The sequence below is a fragment of the Carettochelys insculpta genome, chromosome 13 (assembly GCF_033958435.1).
Source record: "Carettochelys insculpta isolate YL-2023 chromosome 13, ASM3395843v1, whole genome shotgun sequence".
Taxonomy (NCBI): Eukaryota; Metazoa; Chordata; order Testudines; family Carettochelyidae; genus Carettochelys; species Carettochelys insculpta.
Window position 1 is genome coordinate 23,557,471 of NC_134149.1, and position 18,996 is coordinate 23,576,466.

The 18,996-nt window shown below is 46.8% G+C and overlaps 1 protein-coding gene across 2 annotated transcripts in view; it reads right to left on the reverse strand.

The window, feature by feature from the left end:
- The window catches only part of LAS1L (LAS1 like ribosome biogenesis factor), a 59,141-nt gene extending 47,111 nt beyond the window's left edge, over positions 1-12,030 (reverse strand). For both annotated transcript variants that reach the window (XM_075007709.1, XM_075007707.1), the window contains exons 1-6: positions 11,822-12,030; positions 10,255-10,380; positions 9,993-10,062; positions 7,452-7,533; positions 4,763-4,957; positions 10-56 (exon numbers count right to left, since the gene is read on the reverse strand). In XM_075007709.1, coding sequence (XP_074863810.1) covers positions 10-56; positions 4,763-4,957; positions 7,452-7,533; positions 9,993-10,062; positions 10,255-10,380; positions 11,822-12,015 — 714 coding nt within the window. In that variant the 5' untranslated portion in view covers positions 12,016-12,030. The remainder of the gene's footprint in view (positions 1-9; positions 57-4,762; positions 4,958-7,451; positions 7,534-9,992; positions 10,063-10,254; positions 10,381-11,821) is intronic.
- Positions 12,031-18,996: the final 6,966 nt, after the last annotated feature.

The following is an 18,996-nucleotide window of genomic DNA, read 5'->3' on the forward strand; positions in this document are numbered from 1 at the left end:
TGCACTTACCCCAAACTGCTGATTTTTGTAGGCCACCAGCACCTCTCTGACTTTCTCTAGAAATAAATACAATTACATGATTTACACAACAGGTAATGAAGAGCTAGTATAACTCCCATTTCACACAGAGAAATAGAACCTTCTTCTCTAAGGAAACGGTAAGCTGTTTTCTTCAAAACGACCCCTTTGGACAAACCATTTATATATTGTTCTTTTTTATCACTGCACAAGACAGTGAAATACACATTATATATAAATCCATGCATGGCAATTCTTTGATTTTGCTAGATTAGCAGTTTTCAATCTCTTCAATTCAAGACAGGAATTGTCATATTGGATCAGACCAGTAGTCCACCTGATCCACTATTTTGTCCCCAACACTGACCACTTCCAGAGTCTACTAAAGATTGTACAAGAAACCCTATCCTAGACCACTACAAAATAATCTGCTCAATAAGATTTGTCTTCCTCTATCTGACAGCTAGTAGTTGTCTTGTACCCTGGATGAGTTTCTAGTGTTGTTCTAATTCATGTAATGCAACTATGGATGTTTATTATTCCAACATTAAATTATTTTTGTACTCCTACTAACTTCTTGGCATCAAGGATATATGGCAAGCAGTTCTACAAGACAATCATAGAAGTCAAATATTTCTTTTAAGCTCTCTTAAATGTCTGTCTATGTCAGGACCTCTCTTTGTTTTATTTCATCTCTGAGACAAGATGACTAGAAAAGATAATACAACAATTCTTCCAAGCAGCATTATCCTGCATTTGTTATCACTGAGTTTTATCTGCCATCAGGCTGCCCAGTCACTTGGATTTAAGTAGGTCTTTTTGGAGTTCTTCAGAATATTTTCTAGATTTAACTATCTTAAACAATAAAATCATGTTATAACAAATTTACACTGGAAACATGAATTGATCTATTAGGTCGACTTACAGCCACTGCAGTAATTACTACTATGTCCACACTATCTTTTTCCTGTTGATGATGCATGTTGTCACTATGGGCATTTCCTGCAACTTAAGAGGAACAGTGTGGAGGGCTGAGAGCTTGGGTCTCAACCCCACGTGCAGCTCCCGACTGAGAAGATGGTGGTGGGAGCTTCAAATAGCACACAGAGAGCAGGAAGCTCCTGATAGCAGCCTGACTGGCAGCAGGGAGCCAGGTAGGCACAGCTCAGAGTGGGGAACCCAGGCAACAGCTGGGCTGGGAGCAGGGAGCTCATGGGGCAGCCAGGCTGTTGTTGGGAGCCCCCCACCCACCACAGCGACAACTTGGTTAAATTCTACAGTAAGCAGCTCATGCCAGTAATGCAGTGTTCAGCACCGCATCACCTAACCACACCTACAGAATCCCTAGACCTCTTGTGGAGGCGCAGTTAATATCAGTACAGTAAGGTCTCAGTGTATGTGACCTCACTTATGTGGCTGACCCCCGATTCCTACAGTAAACCCTTGAAATGAGCGATTTCCAGTTGTGCTTAACTTGCTCCCCCAACCCCTGCCTCAACCCCTCCCCCACCTCTGCATTACTGCAGCTCAGGCCCCACCCCAGCTCCACTCACCCCCACCCACACCTCTGGCTCTAGCTCACCACCCCTGAGGGGTGGCTCCAGCTCAACCTCCCCACCCCCGGTTCAACCCCACTGCCAGCTCACCACCCGCACATGGCTCCAGCTCAACCCCCACCCCCACCCCCAGCTCCCACCCCTTACGTGCAAGTCTGACTCAACCCTCCACCACCGCCCTGGTTTAACCTCTCACACGTGGTCCTGGTTCCATCCTCCTGCGCCCGTTTAAACCCCTCACGTGTGGCTCCAGTTCAACCCCCCAGCCCTGGTTCAAATCCCCCTGCCTGTGGCTCCGGTTCCATCCTCCCACCCCCCCGGCCTGGTTCAAACCCTCCATGCTCCAGTTCAGACCCCCCCATGTGCGGCCCAGCTTACCACCCCCGGGCACAGCTGCAGCTCAACTCCACCCCTTGCCCCCCTGCAGCCCTAACCCACCCCAGGCTCAGTCCCACCTGCTTCCCATGGCCTCCACCCACCACCAGGCTTAACCCTCCCCAACTGCCCCCACATCCCAGGACTTAACCTTTCTGCTGCTTCCCCAGCTGCAGAACATGTGTCTCCCCGGGGAAAAAAGCCAGACCCCCACATACGCAAATTTGGGTTATGCGAGGGTGAGTGGAATGGAACCCTCATGTAACTCGAGGGTCCACCCTAGAGCAGAATATTTATACCCAGGGGAGCAAGGCTGTACTGTTTACACAGACATAATACGATTCACATAGGTTGACATAAGAAGGTTCTCTCTGTAATGTAGCCTTAACCTGATTCTCAAAGCATAAGATGTTGGCTCCTACAGCCAATACCCTCTCTCTCCTGGTCATTTTACACACAGAAAGCCACCAAGTAATGTAGACTAAGTTCACAATTCCAAGACGGGGTCTGACAGCAGACCAACTGATTAAAAAATGAAATCAAAGGCGAGGAAGGATCATTACGTCCTTTAGTCTGACCTCCCATATTAACATGGATCATAGAATTTCACCCAGTAATTCCAGCATCAAAACAATAACTTCTGGTTGAGAATATCTGTTCGAAGCTCCATAAGACTGTGACCCCTAGATGCAATTTCACGTATAAATCAACACACTGATAAAACACTGAAATCAACATTCTTCCTCTTATCCTAGCTATTTCAGGAGGCATTAGAACCGATTCTGCTGAGTGAATTGCTTCTTTTTTTCTCCCACTACTATTCATTACTCAACGCCTCCCATAACTGTAACATCGTTCAGTTACGCAAAACTGCTCCTGATCCATGTATTTTCTGAAGAGACAAAAGAGCTGCGTCAACAGGGGTAGAGGGACCAGACTGAACAACAGGTGTCTGCAAATAAGCAGGAAATACAGAAGACAGGCAGGCCCATAGCTGAAATTGACTGAAAATTCCTTCTTCAGAGAGGTTACTTGGCCAGCTGGGAGGCACAGTCTAACACTCAGCTTAAGTCAACAGTAAGTTAGACGCTGGACTAGAAAAAGGGATTAGAGCAGCAGACAACAGAGATGCCTATGATGTTGGTGACCTCTCTCTGACGGTGTCTTTTGCTACTAAGAGACACCTGACCAGCACTTGCTGGACTGATGATATATACCTAGAATCTGGTTTCTTTATCTTTAAATGAAGCAGAATCCTATTCTGCATCCTAGGGGAGGGCCAAATGACATCACTCATAAAATTATCTGATCATGCCCACTCAAGAGAGACACTTCAGAGCCTTTGGACTAAATAGATGATCTTATCTCTTTAGTCACAGAGAGCTGTGCTCCCCATCTTTGATATCTGTAGTGATGTCAGGTAAGTCACTTAACTTAACAGACACTTGTAGCAAATTTTCTTCCCCACCCTTCTCCCCTACTCCTGCTGTTCCATGTAGCTGATTGCTCAGTTTTCATTTCTTTTTTGATATCTTTCTGTTAAATTCTTGTTGTGCCAGTTTACTTTCATCAGCATTCCAGATCTGAAGAAGTGGGTCTGTCCCAGAAAAGCTCATCACCTAATAAATTACTTTGTTAGTCTTTAAAGTGCCACATGACTGCTTGGTTTGCCTTTTTAGGATTGCAGTGGGGAGAGCAACAGTGGAATTTGGAATTCCCTCCTTAGAATTATAGTCAGGGGTTGAAACCCAGTGTGATCAATTTCAACACCAAATTATTCCAACATAATATATATTATGCTTTATGGTACTGGGGTTTCTACAGCCAAGAACAGTGTTTGCACTGAAATCCAGGTAGTTGGTATGAGAAAAGTCAGAGCCAGCAAGAAATATCAAATCCCCAAAGAGCAGTTATAACACCTGTGCTAAGGGAGTGTAACAGGATAGCTTGCCCCTTTAAGGTCCAGCACACCTAAGGCTAGCCAGCCCTGTTTAATTAACCCTACCCTCACACACATGAACTGGGTGTAAGAATTAAAAGGAGGAAGCCCAGCAGTTTGTGGGCTGACTGGAGAGTAGAGACAGGCTACAGAAATGGAGTTAACTCCTGCGGTGAGTCCCTGCAGCAAGAGGCTAAATTCCAGAGAGGCTGTTCTGGGGCTAGTGTTCTACAGAGAAAAAGGAAGCTGATGAGAAACTTAAGAGGTACATGAGACAAGATTTTTAATTTTGGAGAACTGAGGAGAGAGGTTCTTCCTAGCATTTAAATTTGGCATGTAGGTTTGAATTTCTACTGAGAAGAAGAAGCAAACCTAAAACTTGCTAGTCCATCACAGAAGAGTGTGAGTCTGTTGAATTCTGTTTGATTTGGAAGGACTTTACGCTAGCCCAAGGCTAAGCTGGGCAAAAGGACTTTGAAAGACCATCTGGGAGAAGCCATCTTACAGCCTAAACACTTACAGCTGAATATATATACACCGGGAGGGACCTGAACTTTTAAGTGACCTTGATGCAGGATCATGTCACGGAAGACGGAGCTACAGACTGGCCATTGCAGGAGAAACTAAGCAACTAAGGGAAGGCCCAACACCACCACACCTTGTCACAAGGAGCTGGCAGCTGGTGAGTAACTTTAGTTATGCATGATGCAAGTTATGCATGTGATGCATGTTCTGGGGCTGGAAGCCTAAAATAGGGAGTTTATCCCTCAAGTGGCAGTAGCAGCAGTGCTTGTGCATTCTGTACATTCCCAGCTGTTAGAAGAACACACCGCTCTAACTCCAATACCTCTCACTGTGTTTCCCAGACACCCACCGTGAAGCTCCTTGTGTTTCTGATAGCCTGGTGGTTCTGGGTTCTGAGCTTCCTCTGGGTCGCTGTCCACCTCTGTCTCAGTTGCTGCTGCCTCTACCTCTTCATTCTCCTCTTCTTCGCATTCTCCAGCCAGACTATTGCCCAGTTGACGGCTCCAGTATGTCCGCCGTAGCCACTCCAGAACCACATCGCAACCTGAAAATAAACACAGGAACACATGCTTTTTCCCTCTTTATTCCAGAGAAATTTGATATTGGAGTAGTGCTTCACCTGCAATAGTGACTAAGACCTTTTGAGAGTCACTGAATTCAGAGATGAAATAATACAAACACTATGGATAACATGACTTGCTGCTAAGAAAAGATTATTATTTTGACTGGACAGCCCTGACACAAAAACAACACCAGAACTGTGTCTGCTGTCACCTTGTTAGACCCTAAATGAACAATTTCAATCCAAGAAGTGAACATTCTGGAAACTGATCAGATTCTTATACTGTGCCCATCACTGTGGTATTCAAGCATCTGATTACAGCGTTTGCTACCTGAGTAAAGACTATACACATACAATTGCCCAACAAGAATATTTTTTTCTAGTCATTATCTCACTGCTCTAACCACTTGTAAGAATTCAGTATCCAGTCCAGATTAGACTAGTGGATCAACTTTTTTGGACTCAATGCCCATTTGTAAATGTTCATGGCCTATTAAATGGTCTGGGGGCGGAACCCCTGGGGTGGTTTTAGCCAGGTCCTGCCCCTCATTTATTCCACAGTGGCTGCTACTCTGGGGCTGGTTGGGCTTGGCTTTTCACTCTGTGCTTTGCAACATCAGGGGTTACAGAACTGCTCAGGTTTGGTCTTACCCCTCCTACTGCACCAAATTTGTGACAGTGGGCTTGTGACCTGGCTCATAAGGCTGCAGTGCCACTTACTCACATATGGTCTATCTGGACTACTGTCATCAAGACAACTGAACCCAACCTGAGTAGCACCAGGTCCCCAGAGGCTGCAGTACCTGGCACAGGAAAACAAGTCCAGCCAACCCTAGGGGTCTGTAGCTGCCACCACCCTTTAGAAACTTCCCAGTGATCCAATTTAGGGTCCTGACCCAAAGGTTGAAAAACCCTATGTTAGATAAACTGTGTGTTCGGGGTGTGGGTTGTTTTTTTTTTTTTTTTTGGAGCACATGCTATAAGGCAGGTTATCTAGCAACTCCGCTCTTAAAACAAAGTCCAGACTTTGCTACATACACCTAGACACCTTAAATTCAGGCCACTTATGCAGAGGTGCTGGAAATCCAACTTCGGTGAGAATGGTAGCGGGCACTGCCACTTCTCAACACCACTGAAATCAGAGTTCTTAATCCAAGTTCCTCTATGTAGATTTGTGTCACAATATGAACGTTTGAGTCTGACAACCTTGTGTAAAGCAGAAAGTAATATGTTTAAAATGAGTAATCCCAGCACCCTTGCTCCACTTAGCTCCTGCAGCCAGGGATGGCACAGAAGGGGTACAGGAGCACCTACAGCATGATACCCTGCTTTTAGTTATCATAAAATGGTGCCTTCTCTTTTCTTCCCTTAAAGCCAACAGATGCTCAGTCCTTTCCCTTTATTCCCTGCCCTGCATCTCTCTTCAGTTGGGCTGTGAGATTTTTCTGTTTGATTCTCATCCTGAGGTTTAGATCTCCCTTTCTCTTTGGAAGGAAAGTGCCTGAGTTCTTCATTCCATCTGCCTCTAAACATCTTCACCTTCTAGGATGGTTTTATCCAGACCACCTTGCTGCCCCCAAACTAGTCCTCATTTACCCTTTAGCAGGGTAACCCTGTAACACCCCACTTCCCAGATTCTCCTTCCCCACAGGGCCTTGTTTCCCCAGCCTTCTGGGGTTGCTGCCACTTCTGTCTCTGCACTGACCTCTTCTGGGCATTTGTGGACCTGCTGTCTGCTACCACGAAGACAACAAATCGAAGTTAGAAAGTGTGTAGAGAATAAGATGAAAAGTGTCTTTACTGCCTCTGTATAAATCTGTGGTAGTCCCGCGTCTTGAATACTGCATACAGATGTGGTCGCCTCATTTCAAAAAATGCCTTGGCATTGGAAAAATGATTAGAGGTTTGGAACAGGTGCTATAGAGAGAGATTAAAAAGACCGGGACTTTTCATCTGAAAAAAATGAGAGGAGACTAAGGGGGATATGATAGAGGTCCTATGAAATCATGACAGGTATGGAGAAAGTGAGTAAGAAAAAGTGATCTGCTTGTTCCAATAACAAATACTAGGGGGTTACCAAATAAAGTTACTAGATAGCAGGTTTTAAACAAACAAAAGGAACGTTGTGAAGACTAGGACTTTATCAGGGTTCAAAAAAAGATAGATAGGTCCATCAATACTTATGAGCCTGGATGGGTAGGAATGGTGTTCCTAGCCTCTTTGTCAGAGGCTGGAAATGGGTGATGGGGAGGGATCACTTGATGATCACCTCTTCTGTTCACTCCCTCAGGGGCACCTGGTACTAGCCACTGATGGAAGACTGATACTAGGATAGATGGACCTTTGGTCTGACCCAAAATGGCCACTCTTACATTCAACATTACCATGTGGCAGCAGCAGAAATACAAAAACTAGCAGCTCCCAGAAACATAAAAGTGTTCTGGGCACAATGCGTATGTACATACAGGGCACTCACCTTTTCTGCAAACAACTAGCTGAGGCAGTTTCCCATGGGTCAGATCATGGCGAAGGTTCACAATCCAAACTGGGATATTCATCTTAGAAAGAACCACAAAATTACTACACGACAGGCATTGCATTTAATTACAGCCAGACATGCAGGCAGGTAAACAGCTACCCAGACACAGAATTCATAGTTAAAAAAAAACAAAAAAAAAACAAACACCCTCTTCAGAGCTTGGGACATACACTAAACCCTCAATTTTACAGACCCTGACTTAGCAGACTTCAGAAACAACGAACAACCCCATTGTTCCTGAAGTCCGCTGGGATCTGTAAAATCCTAAATTCCCTCCCCACCCCTGGGTGGACAGGCCAAATGTCAGAAAAGCCTCTCCAAACAGAACTGCGGGCAAAAGACACACATTGCACAATGTATTTGTGTATCTTTTGCCAACAGTTCTCAGCAGTTTAGACACTGTCTAAGGGACAAAATTAACTTGAAATCTAGTCGGTTAGAAGTAACTTCAGATCATACACCAGCCCCAAGTACCAGTCTGTTTTTATACTGACTTACACATTTATTTAAGTCTTTTTCCTCTCTCCCAAGATTTAGAGATTAATCCAAGCAACAGGAGAAGGCTATTGACAGGAAAACTGACTATGCACTAAACACACTGCAAGCAATTCCCCCCTCCCTCATCTTTCCATTCACTAAACACATACAGTCTTGAGAAACAATGGTAGGTAACACTTTTCATACAGTGTGATTTTATTCCAGGGACCATTAAATTGAATAACCTAATCCTGTGAAATCTTCTGAGTCAGTTTTGTTTTAAAGACGTTTCAACATATTATAGTCAACTCTGACTTCCCTTAAGAATAAACTCTGTCTGGACAAGAAGTTGAGTATTTTGAGATTTTCTTGTTCTTGAAAATTAGTGCTATAGAAATCGGGAATGTTAAAGACTGAACAGGCATTGGCCCCGTGTGCAAGGCAAGCTGGTGCCTACAATGCAATTTTACATGCTGTCTGATCAGTTCTAAATGACACTATCAGCCCATCCTTTCCCCTGGAAAGTGCTGAGTAGTGGGAAGACTATCACTATCGCCTGAGTTGTCTTGTCATTCAGTTCAAGTTTCTTTTGTTGTTTAATTCCATTACGACTACTGTATCCGAAGTTTTGTTGTTCATGGTGAGAGTGATCCATTCTCTTTCAAAGCTATCCACTTCACACGGACACAGAACACTGCCCCAGCAATGATGTGCAGGGGATTATTGCTGTATTAACCTTTGCCCTTGAGTGAGAGTTCAACACTGGGTTTAAATTCCAAAGGATTTTATACTAGCCCGTATCTAGCCACAGCTCCATATCCAAACCACATAAGTACATATTGGGGTCCCCGACCCTCAGCAGTGTCCTTTCTAATTTTTTATATCCATGCAAGGAATTAATTTTATTATATAAACCAGTATGGATACGACATCACCTCCAAACTGATGCATATAAAATGCATTCTGCACATGTATTATCTGTGGCATAGGGGGACCAAGGAATTATAAGCGTGGGAGAAGGTTCAGGGTTGGAGAGAGGAGGGCTCTGACTGGGGGTGTGGGGTGAGGCTGGCAATGAAGTATTTGGAGTGCAGAAGGAGGTTGCAGGCTGGGGCCAAGGGCTTTGGAATGAAAGAGCACGCTCAGGGCAGGAGGCTGGGGTTGGGATTTGGGGTCTGGGCAGAAGTTAAGGTGTAGAAGAAGGGTCAGGGTTGGAGGGGCAGTCTAGAAAGAGCTGCCCCAGAACAGGGAGGCTTTACATATTGCTGCCCAGGGCTCACACCTTTCTTAATCTGGCCTTGCTGCTGGAGTCAGATAAACGCGCCCCTCCCCCAACTGCAACAGCTCCCTGTGTGACAGCCCAGAGTTTGCCTTATTAAACAGCTGCGCAGTCACACATCTTCGGGAATGTTGGGCACAGGGGGAAAGAGATGCTGCTACATGTGATGCTGGGAAATCCTTACATCTAAAATAATCTGCCTTATGGCACCTGGTTTTCTGTGCTGCTCAAATAACATATATGGGAACTGTTCTATTTACCAATCCTAATCTAGTTTAAATTCACCCAAAACCAATATTTTTGATTAAGCCACTTTGAGTTAAATAAACATTTAATTGCTCGGATAAAGACGAACTGATTTAAATCCAAACCTTTAAAATCACCTGCTAAAAAACCATATTTTAAAATAAACTATTGTGTGGTTTATGTTGTATTTTAGTTTATCTCCCAAAATATGGACTTTCATTAGCTGGTAATTATCAACATTTTTATTTATAACTAAATATAGTATTTACACTAAATGTGGGGTGTCCCTTCCCCACCATCAGTAAGGACACATTCTTCCCAAGACACTAAATCCCTTCAGTCGGCAAAGGCAGGCAGCAAGTAGCTAAATATATGTTTATATATAACAAAAATAAACATCACTGACACTTAGACATCAGCATGTATGTTGTCCACATGCACACACAAGCAATCAAGGAACTCTTATTTAAAAGTACCTCTTTAGCTAGTCGTCTCAGGGGAATGTTGACAATTTTCTGCTTCCGCTCTGTGATTAGATTCACAAATCTGAGTAGGTTACAAACAAGAGAAGAGTATTTCAAAGATTACAAACGTCTAACAGAAAACCTGACGTGGGCTGAGTTAACCCACACATTTAACTAGCACATTGCTATCAGCGAACTACAGAATTGAGCTGCTCACAAAAATATTGCATTCCCTCAGTCTTTTTCCAACTGTGCAAAGACCTTTCAATCCTACCTCACAAGAGCCAGACCATATGAAAGGACCAGTTCATGAGAGTTCATGTTGCCAGATGCATCCAGGATTTTACAGCGAATCAGATCTGCAGTACAATCCACTGCTAAAGGCATTCGGTTTCCATACCTAGAGACAGGGAAACTATGAGAAACATCTTTACACCAGTCTCATTAAAAAAAGGAGAAATGGCAAGAAGTTAGTCCTACTGCGGTCTTCCCACTGGATTCACATCCTAGTCCAGGCATGGGGCAAATTTTTTGCCCAAGGGACACATGAGAACATGGAAAGTGTAAGGAGCTCCATGAATGCTCACTAAATTGAAACTGGGGTGTGCGAGGGGGTGAGGGATCTGATGGGGCTGGGGGGCAGTGCAGATTCTGGCATGGAACCAGAAATGAGTTCATGTTGCAGGAGGGGGCTCTGGGCAGGGGGCTGGAGTGGTGAGGTTGAGGCTCCACCTAGGGTTGGAGGGCATGGGGTGGGGGATGAGAGGTTTGGGGTCCAGGAGAATATTCTAGCCATGAACTGAAGGGATTGGGGAATAAGGAGGCAATTGGAGACAGCAGGGGTGTTGGGGAGAAGTCAGGAGTGCAGGATCTGAGCTGTGCTTACCACCTCAAGCAGCTTCCACGAGCAACAGTACACCCCACCCCACTCCCTAGCCTGAGGCATAGGCAGGCAGCTAGCTTTGCACACTGCCCCTGCCACCATCCTGCAGGCCCCACTCCTGCTGCTCCCAAGGGCTGGGGCTCCCAGTGAGTGGAAGCTGCAGGGGCTGTACTTGAGGCAGGACCAGCATCCAGTCTCCTGGCTGCCCCAAAGTGCAGCAGCCAACAGGAAGGGGGACGTGCTGCTGCTGCTGCTGCTTCTGGGAGCTGCAGAAAGTGCAGACCAGAGTAAGCCCTGGCCCCCGTTCCACAAGGATAGGGCTTAAAAAGCTGACTGGCCGCAGGCAGCCCAGCTTGCCCCATTCTGTCCGAGTCCACGTAAAACATTAGTTCTGAACATTCTGGTTTCCTTAGGAGATCTCTGCCCAAGGCCAGAAGGTGCCTTGCAAGTTCTGGCTGGAGCTGCACTGACACTGAGGGCTTGGACAAGGAGCGCCCCAGAGTTTGCAAAAACAAGGTGCTGCGGGTGAAGAAGGAAAATGGGAGAGCTTAAAGCCTTCCCCCAGCATTGCTGTTGTTAGGCTGATAGCCCCAGGGCTGGGAGAAGGGGCTACGGAGCAGCATCGGCAACCTGAGTCAGAGTACGTGGAGGGTTTACTGTGCCTGGGTTTTGGGGGGAGGAACTGCGCACATGCAGCACGTGACGACTGGCACAGGGGGGAGCCGGTCTGGCCGCACAGGCCAGTTGCCAGTCCGCGCCGAGGTGCGCGGTCGGAGGACGCCCGGGGAGGATGGGCCAGGGCTGAGGAGAAGTGGGTCGGGATCAAGGTGGGGCAGGGAGACAGCGGGACCTGACGGCGCTCGCGCTCCCGCACCCGGCGGGGGAAGGGGATGTCAATGGCTCTCGGCTCTGGCCGGGAGATGCAGACTGGCCGGGCTGCGCCCCTCCCGCGGCTCACCTGCTCCGCCAGGCGGACACCCGGTCCAGCGCCTCCCGCTGCAGCCGGCACTCGCCGCAGTACAGCCCCACCATCACCTGGTCCCATTCGGCCTTGCTGCGCCAGGCCACCACGCTCCGCCGCGGCGGGCGCTTGCCGCGGGCCGGCGCTGCCGCCCGGCCACCCGGCTGCGCGCGAGCCTCACTCCCCGCCATGTCGCGCGCCCGGAGGTTCCCCCCGCCCACGTCCCGCCACAGGTCCTGGGCCAATCGAAGCCGGGATCGCAGTGAACTTCCGCCCTCTTCCATTGGCTCCGTCGCGGAGCACGCGGGGAAGAAGGCGGGGCTAGGCTGGAGGGGTGGGAACAGACGTCGGCGCGTGGTCCAGAGCAGCCCGCTGCACGGCTTCTCCTAGCAACCTAGCCGGCAAGTGCCCGACTGGTCCCGCCCCCCGGCGTCCCCTTGTGTTTCTTACCGGAAGAAGTGACTCCCCCTCCCCGCAGCCAGACGGAAGCGTGGTCCCTTCTCTTCCCAGCTGGGAGCAACTTCCTGTCCCCTACATCTTGGCCTTCCCCACAGCTGCTGGCTGGTCCCGCTACCCAGCCTCCTTCTCGCCGCTCCTCTGTGCAAGCTCCCAGATGCGCATGCAACTGCTAGCTCCATCCAGCCCCAAAGCACTCCCTACCCTACCCTACCCTGCTTTGTTGGCCAGATCCCGGCTCATACTTGTTCCCTTTCTCACCTGCCCCCATCTCTGCGACTCATTTGGAGGGGTGTAAAACTGGGGGTGGGCAGGAAGCAGGGGTGCCAGGTGGCTTGGGCACAGCTCACGTGAATGGCAACGCTAGGGCTTGGGACCGCTCCCTTCATTGTGTTTTTCATTGAAGGGAAACGCAGTCACCCCAAAGCCTTGGATTTCAAATGGGTGTCACAGCACATTAAGTTCATTGACATAAATTATGAGTTTACATGGTCTCAGGAGCTTGCAGCGACTCGGGCTATGTCTACGATAGGCAAAGTACGTGGACCACAGATGAGCAATTCTAGCTATGGCAAGTGCATAGCTGGAATCAACTTATCTGCACTCAGCTTACTTGGCTGTTCATACTGAACAAAGTGGACAGGATAGTTTCTCCCATCAACCTCCCTTACTCATGACTCCGAGGAGTACAGGGGTTGACTGCGACCCCTGAGAGGTCAATTTTGCACGTCTCCACTAGATATGTGAAGTCAAACCTCATAAAATTGACCCTGAGTGGGTCAGTCTGCCAGGCTCGTGTATACGTAGCCTCTGGCTTCCCGTTATTTCACTTCTAGCAAAGTGAAATAAGTCAGCATGGCATGTTGAGAGCAAACTGCTTTGCAACAGAATGGAAATGTGATTTTCATGTTCTTGTTCTTTTACAGGGTACTTGCATCTTCAGCTGGATAAAATTAGCACAGATGAAAGTGAAATTACTTTGCTTGTACAGAGTTTTAGATGTTTTACTTATTTCAGTTTAGACAATTCATCACATTTTTAAATCCTAATCTAGACAAAACCCTAAAAATCAGATGTGACATGATGTGAGTTGAGGTGTGTGAATTACTATGACTTCACTCAACTTCTGTGAAATTTATCTTCTCTTTTTGGACTGACATAGCTTCAACCACACTGCATATAAATGAAGGTGACAAATACACAAAAAAGAACAGAAACTGCCTGATTTTTTTCTCAGGAGCCCTGGCTGTTACTCAATACAAACAAAGAAATCTATACAAGCTAGAACAATATAGACATATAACACGTAACTTTATTTACACACACAATGTGCGAGCGCAGGCTTCTTGGGTTCCATTGCCAATTTTGCCATCACATGGCATGAGTTTAAACAAGCCATTTAGGCTTGCCTGCACTACATAGAATAACCGTTCCTGAATAAATCCTTGTGTGAACACACTTGTTTTGTTTCAGACCACAGGCTTGTTAACAGTGGGAGTTTTTTTTATGGAAAATCCCCCTTACATCTACACTTCAAAGCTTATTATTCTGAAATAACAGGGCGTTTAACTCGAAATAGCAACTCCACCAAAATGAATGCCTTTCACTGCCCACCTGTGCCCCACTTCAATTTCAAAATTGTCTCTGTGTACTAAGCAGAGGTAATTACAACTTAATTGGCCTCCAGGAAGGCATCCCATCATTTCTCTTATTTCTAAATTGGACTCTCTAGTGCGAACACCCAATTTTGAAATGCTCTTGCAGTGTGAACACTCTTTTAGGAAATAATTTATTTCAATGTTAGAACATCAAAATAAGTTATTTCTGAAAAATACTGCAGTGTAGACATAACCTGTCTACCCATAGATTATTCAGGAATAGATAATGCACTTTAAATTAATGTCCTACTTTAATTCAAATTAGTTTTGAAGTATAGAACAACCCTCAGTTTCAGTGCTTCACTTTTCCTGTCTATAAAATGGGGCAATAGTTACTTGGACAACAGTAATGCTGTTAGGATCCACGATTTCAAGTTTGTGAACTACTTTATGAGTCTCTGGGTAAAACGTGACACATTCTGTAAATTGAAAGTACCAGTCTTTTGTACCCCACCCTCCCACAAGTCAAGATGCCTACGTATTTTGGACAAGTCTCTCAGTGTTGCTAATTTTATTACTTTGTGCGTTGTGTGTGTTATTTGTAATGATATGTATTTCTTGCAATGTCATATGTAACACGACAGTGTGTTCCTGCAGGAGTCTGCCCTTGCCTTGCAGTCTCCCAGCTAGGTTCGTTGGTAGAAGCTGGTGAAACATGGAGCAAGTAACAATCTGTCAAAAACATCTTGTATCGGCCATTGCCACAAACTTTAGAAAAAAGTAAGGACATTTTGGGGTAGGCTGGAGTTACGTGTGTACAGGGAGCAGATATTTGGGGGGTACTTGAGGAGGACTAGCTGCTGTCTTCTGCTGGGGCGGGGGGCGGTGTCATGCTCCCTGGCACACTGACAAGATGGCTCTCTCAGGCCCAAGATGCAGTGCTAGCCCACCATTCAGGGCCTCCCAGAGTGTGGAGCTGGGGTCAGACCTTGTCACCCTTCCTGACTGAGCCCTGAATCCCCATGGTAGGACAGGTGGTTCACCTGAGAAATGTTTGAATCTGACAGTTGTGGATATGAAGCAGGGGCCAGCTGTGATGCAGAGACAGCAATTTCTGAGCTGCAGTGCTTGGAAAAATCCTGTACATTTCCTCTTTTTTTGAAAAATCTGCCTGGACAGACACTACCAAGCAGAGGTCACATCTGCAAATGCTCAGATGTTTAGTAACCCTAGTTACATTGTAAATTTCTGTCTCCCTGTTTTAGGGACTATTGGAGGCTAATGTTGCAATAATTTATTCTTACAGAGTATCTTGAGTGTGGAGAATTTGAACTTTTCTTGGGTATTCTGTTTTCATTTTGACTGTCTTCATCTTTTAATTTTCCTGCTTCAGTTTTCCAAGTTCTTTTGGGGCAAATTAGATTATTTTATCTTTCTGCAGATAGGTATGAGTGAATGTCCGTGGATATAACGTAAAGGGAAGATAATAGAAGTTGTGGATAACTTGGCATTCTAGCTCCATGTAGATTTCCTTTAGTGGTACCCCAATGCATTTCTTTCTTTTAAGATGTAAATAAAATTTTTGTCTTATGTAATGATTGTCTGTGTGTGAATTCAGACAACATCTATCTAGTCTACCTCAGAATTTATGCCCCAAATATAATCTTTTCAAAAATAGCCCATAGGCCTTTGGCAGCTTAATCCAAAAGTTCACAACACGATGCAGCAAAACAAAAGGGTATCTATGTCTACACTTGCCCCTTTGGTTCAGGGAGCTGATATCTGCCCAGGGCGATCTCTTTACACAGCCTTCGATAAATTGTGTGCAGCTGCCCTGTTGTCTTCCCTCATGATACCGAGAGAACTTATTCAAGCTGTGAATTTGCACAACATCCGCCAGATGTAGCCTCCTTTTGTTGAGGAAATGTATGTGGCAGGAACCGTGACCTGGGGACCTCTTTGTGGAGACTTGCTGGGAGCCAAAATCCACACTCACATGCAGTCTTTGCGCAGAAACATGGAACAGTGTAGATACTTTATGATTCTCTCTAGCCAAGTCTCAGTTCCATCACTGCTTTACACAGTCCTGTGAACAAATTACAGAAATCTCCACTAACAGGAAAATAGGAATAACAAGGAACAGAGAAGACTGGATGGTCCCAAGACTGTCCCTCTCTTAGTGAGACGCCTCCTTGTCCCACCTTATTTTGCAGCAATGTAAACTGATTCTTTTACTCTGTGCACTGTTTCTTAGGTGGTCTCATTTGAAGACTCTGTTCTGCGGTATGGCCAGGCATGGCATCCCGTGGTTCTTATGGTGTCAGGAAGTGCTTAGTAGGTGAATTCTTTGTGTCTTGAGAGTAGTGAATGGTGATTTGAGGGACACCTTTTTAATCCTACACACTGAGTACCAAGAGGATTTTCTCTATCACCCTGTTAGGCCACTGAAGTCGGAGTCACTTCAGGCAAGAGGTTTTCAAGTTTCAGGTGTTGAAGTTCTGCCTTCATTACTTCAAACACAACCTGATTATAGAATTTCTTGGAGACAGTTAATTACTGGAGTAACTGCAATGAAGACAAACTACATTTATTTCTAGGGTATCTTCTTGAGTATTCTAATATTCTGCCTGTTAGAGACCTCATAGAAAAGCTTGATTGTATCATGCTGTCTATGGGCCCCCAAACCTCTAACGTGTCTATAGAAATTAAGATGTAAGAACCATGCTGACCATTTGGGGACTATTAAAATCACCCATCATAAATAGATGGACCATGTGAAGGGGTCAGATGAGGGTGCAGAAGTAGTAATATTCTTCCAAGCGCTGTCCGCAAAATAAGGTTTCCCATCTGAATCATCAGAATGAGACGCTGACCACAGTACAGTATGAAGATGTTCAAAACATGATCATATGTGCCTCAGCTTTCCCTTGGTGGGGCCTGTGGCCTCTTCTAGGTTATACCAACTTACATCCTGAAAAGGAGACATTTCCTATAATAAATTGTATAGATGTATGACCCTCTATGCCATTACCCAGGGAACAATCTGGACTGAAAAACAGCTGTGGCCATATGATTTTCAGTCAGGGATGCAATGGGGATGACAGAGGAGTCAGCAACCACATTGGGGGAGGCTAGGGTGGTGGGTGCAAAAGGGGCAGGGCTGAGGCTGACTTCACCCACCACCCGTGATCCCCTTACTCTTCCCACTTTCAACCTCTTTTGCGATCAAACCCACACACATGCATGGGTGACATGTAACTAAGGCAGGGGAAGGCAATCCCAGGTATCTGCACAGCTGTCTAAGAAGCTCCACACAGGGGCTCAGGATGACCACACAGAATGCCGCCTATGCCTGCCAGCCCAGCAGGGAGCTGACATGGGAGCTCAGTGCCAGGACCAATGGGGAGGGGCCTCTCCCCTTACCCCGACCATGGCTACTCTATGCTAGGGCCAGGGGAGGGGCTCTCCTGCTCCTTCTGCGCCAGGTTTGGCACCAGGCCTGGAAGAGCATGCCTCTGTCCAGCCATGGCACCCAATCCAGAGCTGTTCTGGAGCTACTACTGCCAGGGGACAATGAAGCCTGGACTTGCCTGGCTTGTGCACAGGCAACCCTTCCCCCACCTGTGCCTGCCGGCACTGTGGTGACCTTGGAGAGGCGCCTCTCACCTGGCCCTAAGCTGCTGCAGTGAGAGAGGACTGGGGCGTCTTGCATACTGAACTCCTCATCCCAGTCCCACCCCAGAGCCTGCCCACACCTCAACCCTCTGCCTTAGCACTGAGCTTCCTCCTGCACTCCAGTTCCTTGGCGCCACACCATGCACTGTGTACAAAGTGACTTTTGTTATATAATACGTCACCTCCACTTTGGTGCACGTAAATGAAAGTCATTCTGCACAGGGACATAAATATTTAGAGGAGACGTTGTTCACCCACATTGTCCCAGGTCCCCTCCTATAGGCCTATAGGCTGTTCTCTAGGAAGCCTGCTGCGGCTGGATCCACGCAGTGCTGGGGGGATTTTGGCATTAGCTCAGTGCTGCCACATGCTCCAGGGGTGTGAGGAAGGGGACAGAGGCAGCTTTAAATAGGTGGGGCGCTGCTGGGGCTGCTGACTTGGCTGGTGGGCACCTTGGGTGAAGGCCACCAAGCGCCAGGCTGCCCAGCCCCTTAGGCCAGAGGGAAGCTGAGGCTGTGTGGCTGCCCAGAGTGCCAAGTTTGGTGCGGGGGGGAGTTGGGACCACATGAATGCCTGATGCTGCGGGGTCAGAGTGGAAGCTGGGGCTGCACAGTGCTCTGAGAACCAGGGGTGCTGGTGCTGTGGCAAGGCAGCTGCCCAGTGCTGGGGTGGGAAGCCCTAGTTCTGGGTAGGGGTGCCAGTGGTCATAATGGGAGGGGTCAGGGTGCAGGGCAGGGGCTATTTGCCACAATGAGAGCTGGACTTAGGAGGAGGTAGTGAGAAGGGGAGCAGAGAAGGGGCAAGGCTTTGGCTAGCTTCTCCAAGCCAGTCATTCATCCCGTGCCCACGGACCCATGTTTGGAAGCTGATCATCAAAAACACAAAGGCTGCATCTGTAAGCAAGGCAGCATATTTTTGATCACTTGCACCTGTGTAAACTTTCCTAGCATTTTTCCCATCAAAAGTAAGATGCACACCACCTTCCAAATACAAGGGTCTTCTCTCAGCAGAAACTGTTAGTGTTGCTGCATGCTGGGAGGACACCTGGAAGAACAGATAAACTTCTGTCATATGATACCTGAAAGCAGAACTTATCTGTGCAAGGTTCAAGAGACTATCACCCGACAAAAAACAGCTGTACTGCTGCAACCCTCTGTTAATAGCTACTTCCGGGCTAAGCTATCTAGAATGATCGTGCTTCAGAATCTCTGTATTCACCATCACGGCAATTACAGAATTCCTGCAAGAATGACTTTTATTTTTGGGCTTTCGTCACTGTGCAGTTTTCAACATAAATTTCTGGCACTTTAGAAAACTGTGAAGCACCCGCAGCATTGTGAATGATGTAGCGTGGACAGGCTTATCCCATCCATTGGATGGTTTAGGGCAAACACCCCAGGCTGTGCACCCAGGGTGGCCTCGGGGATCAGTGGGGGGCCTGGT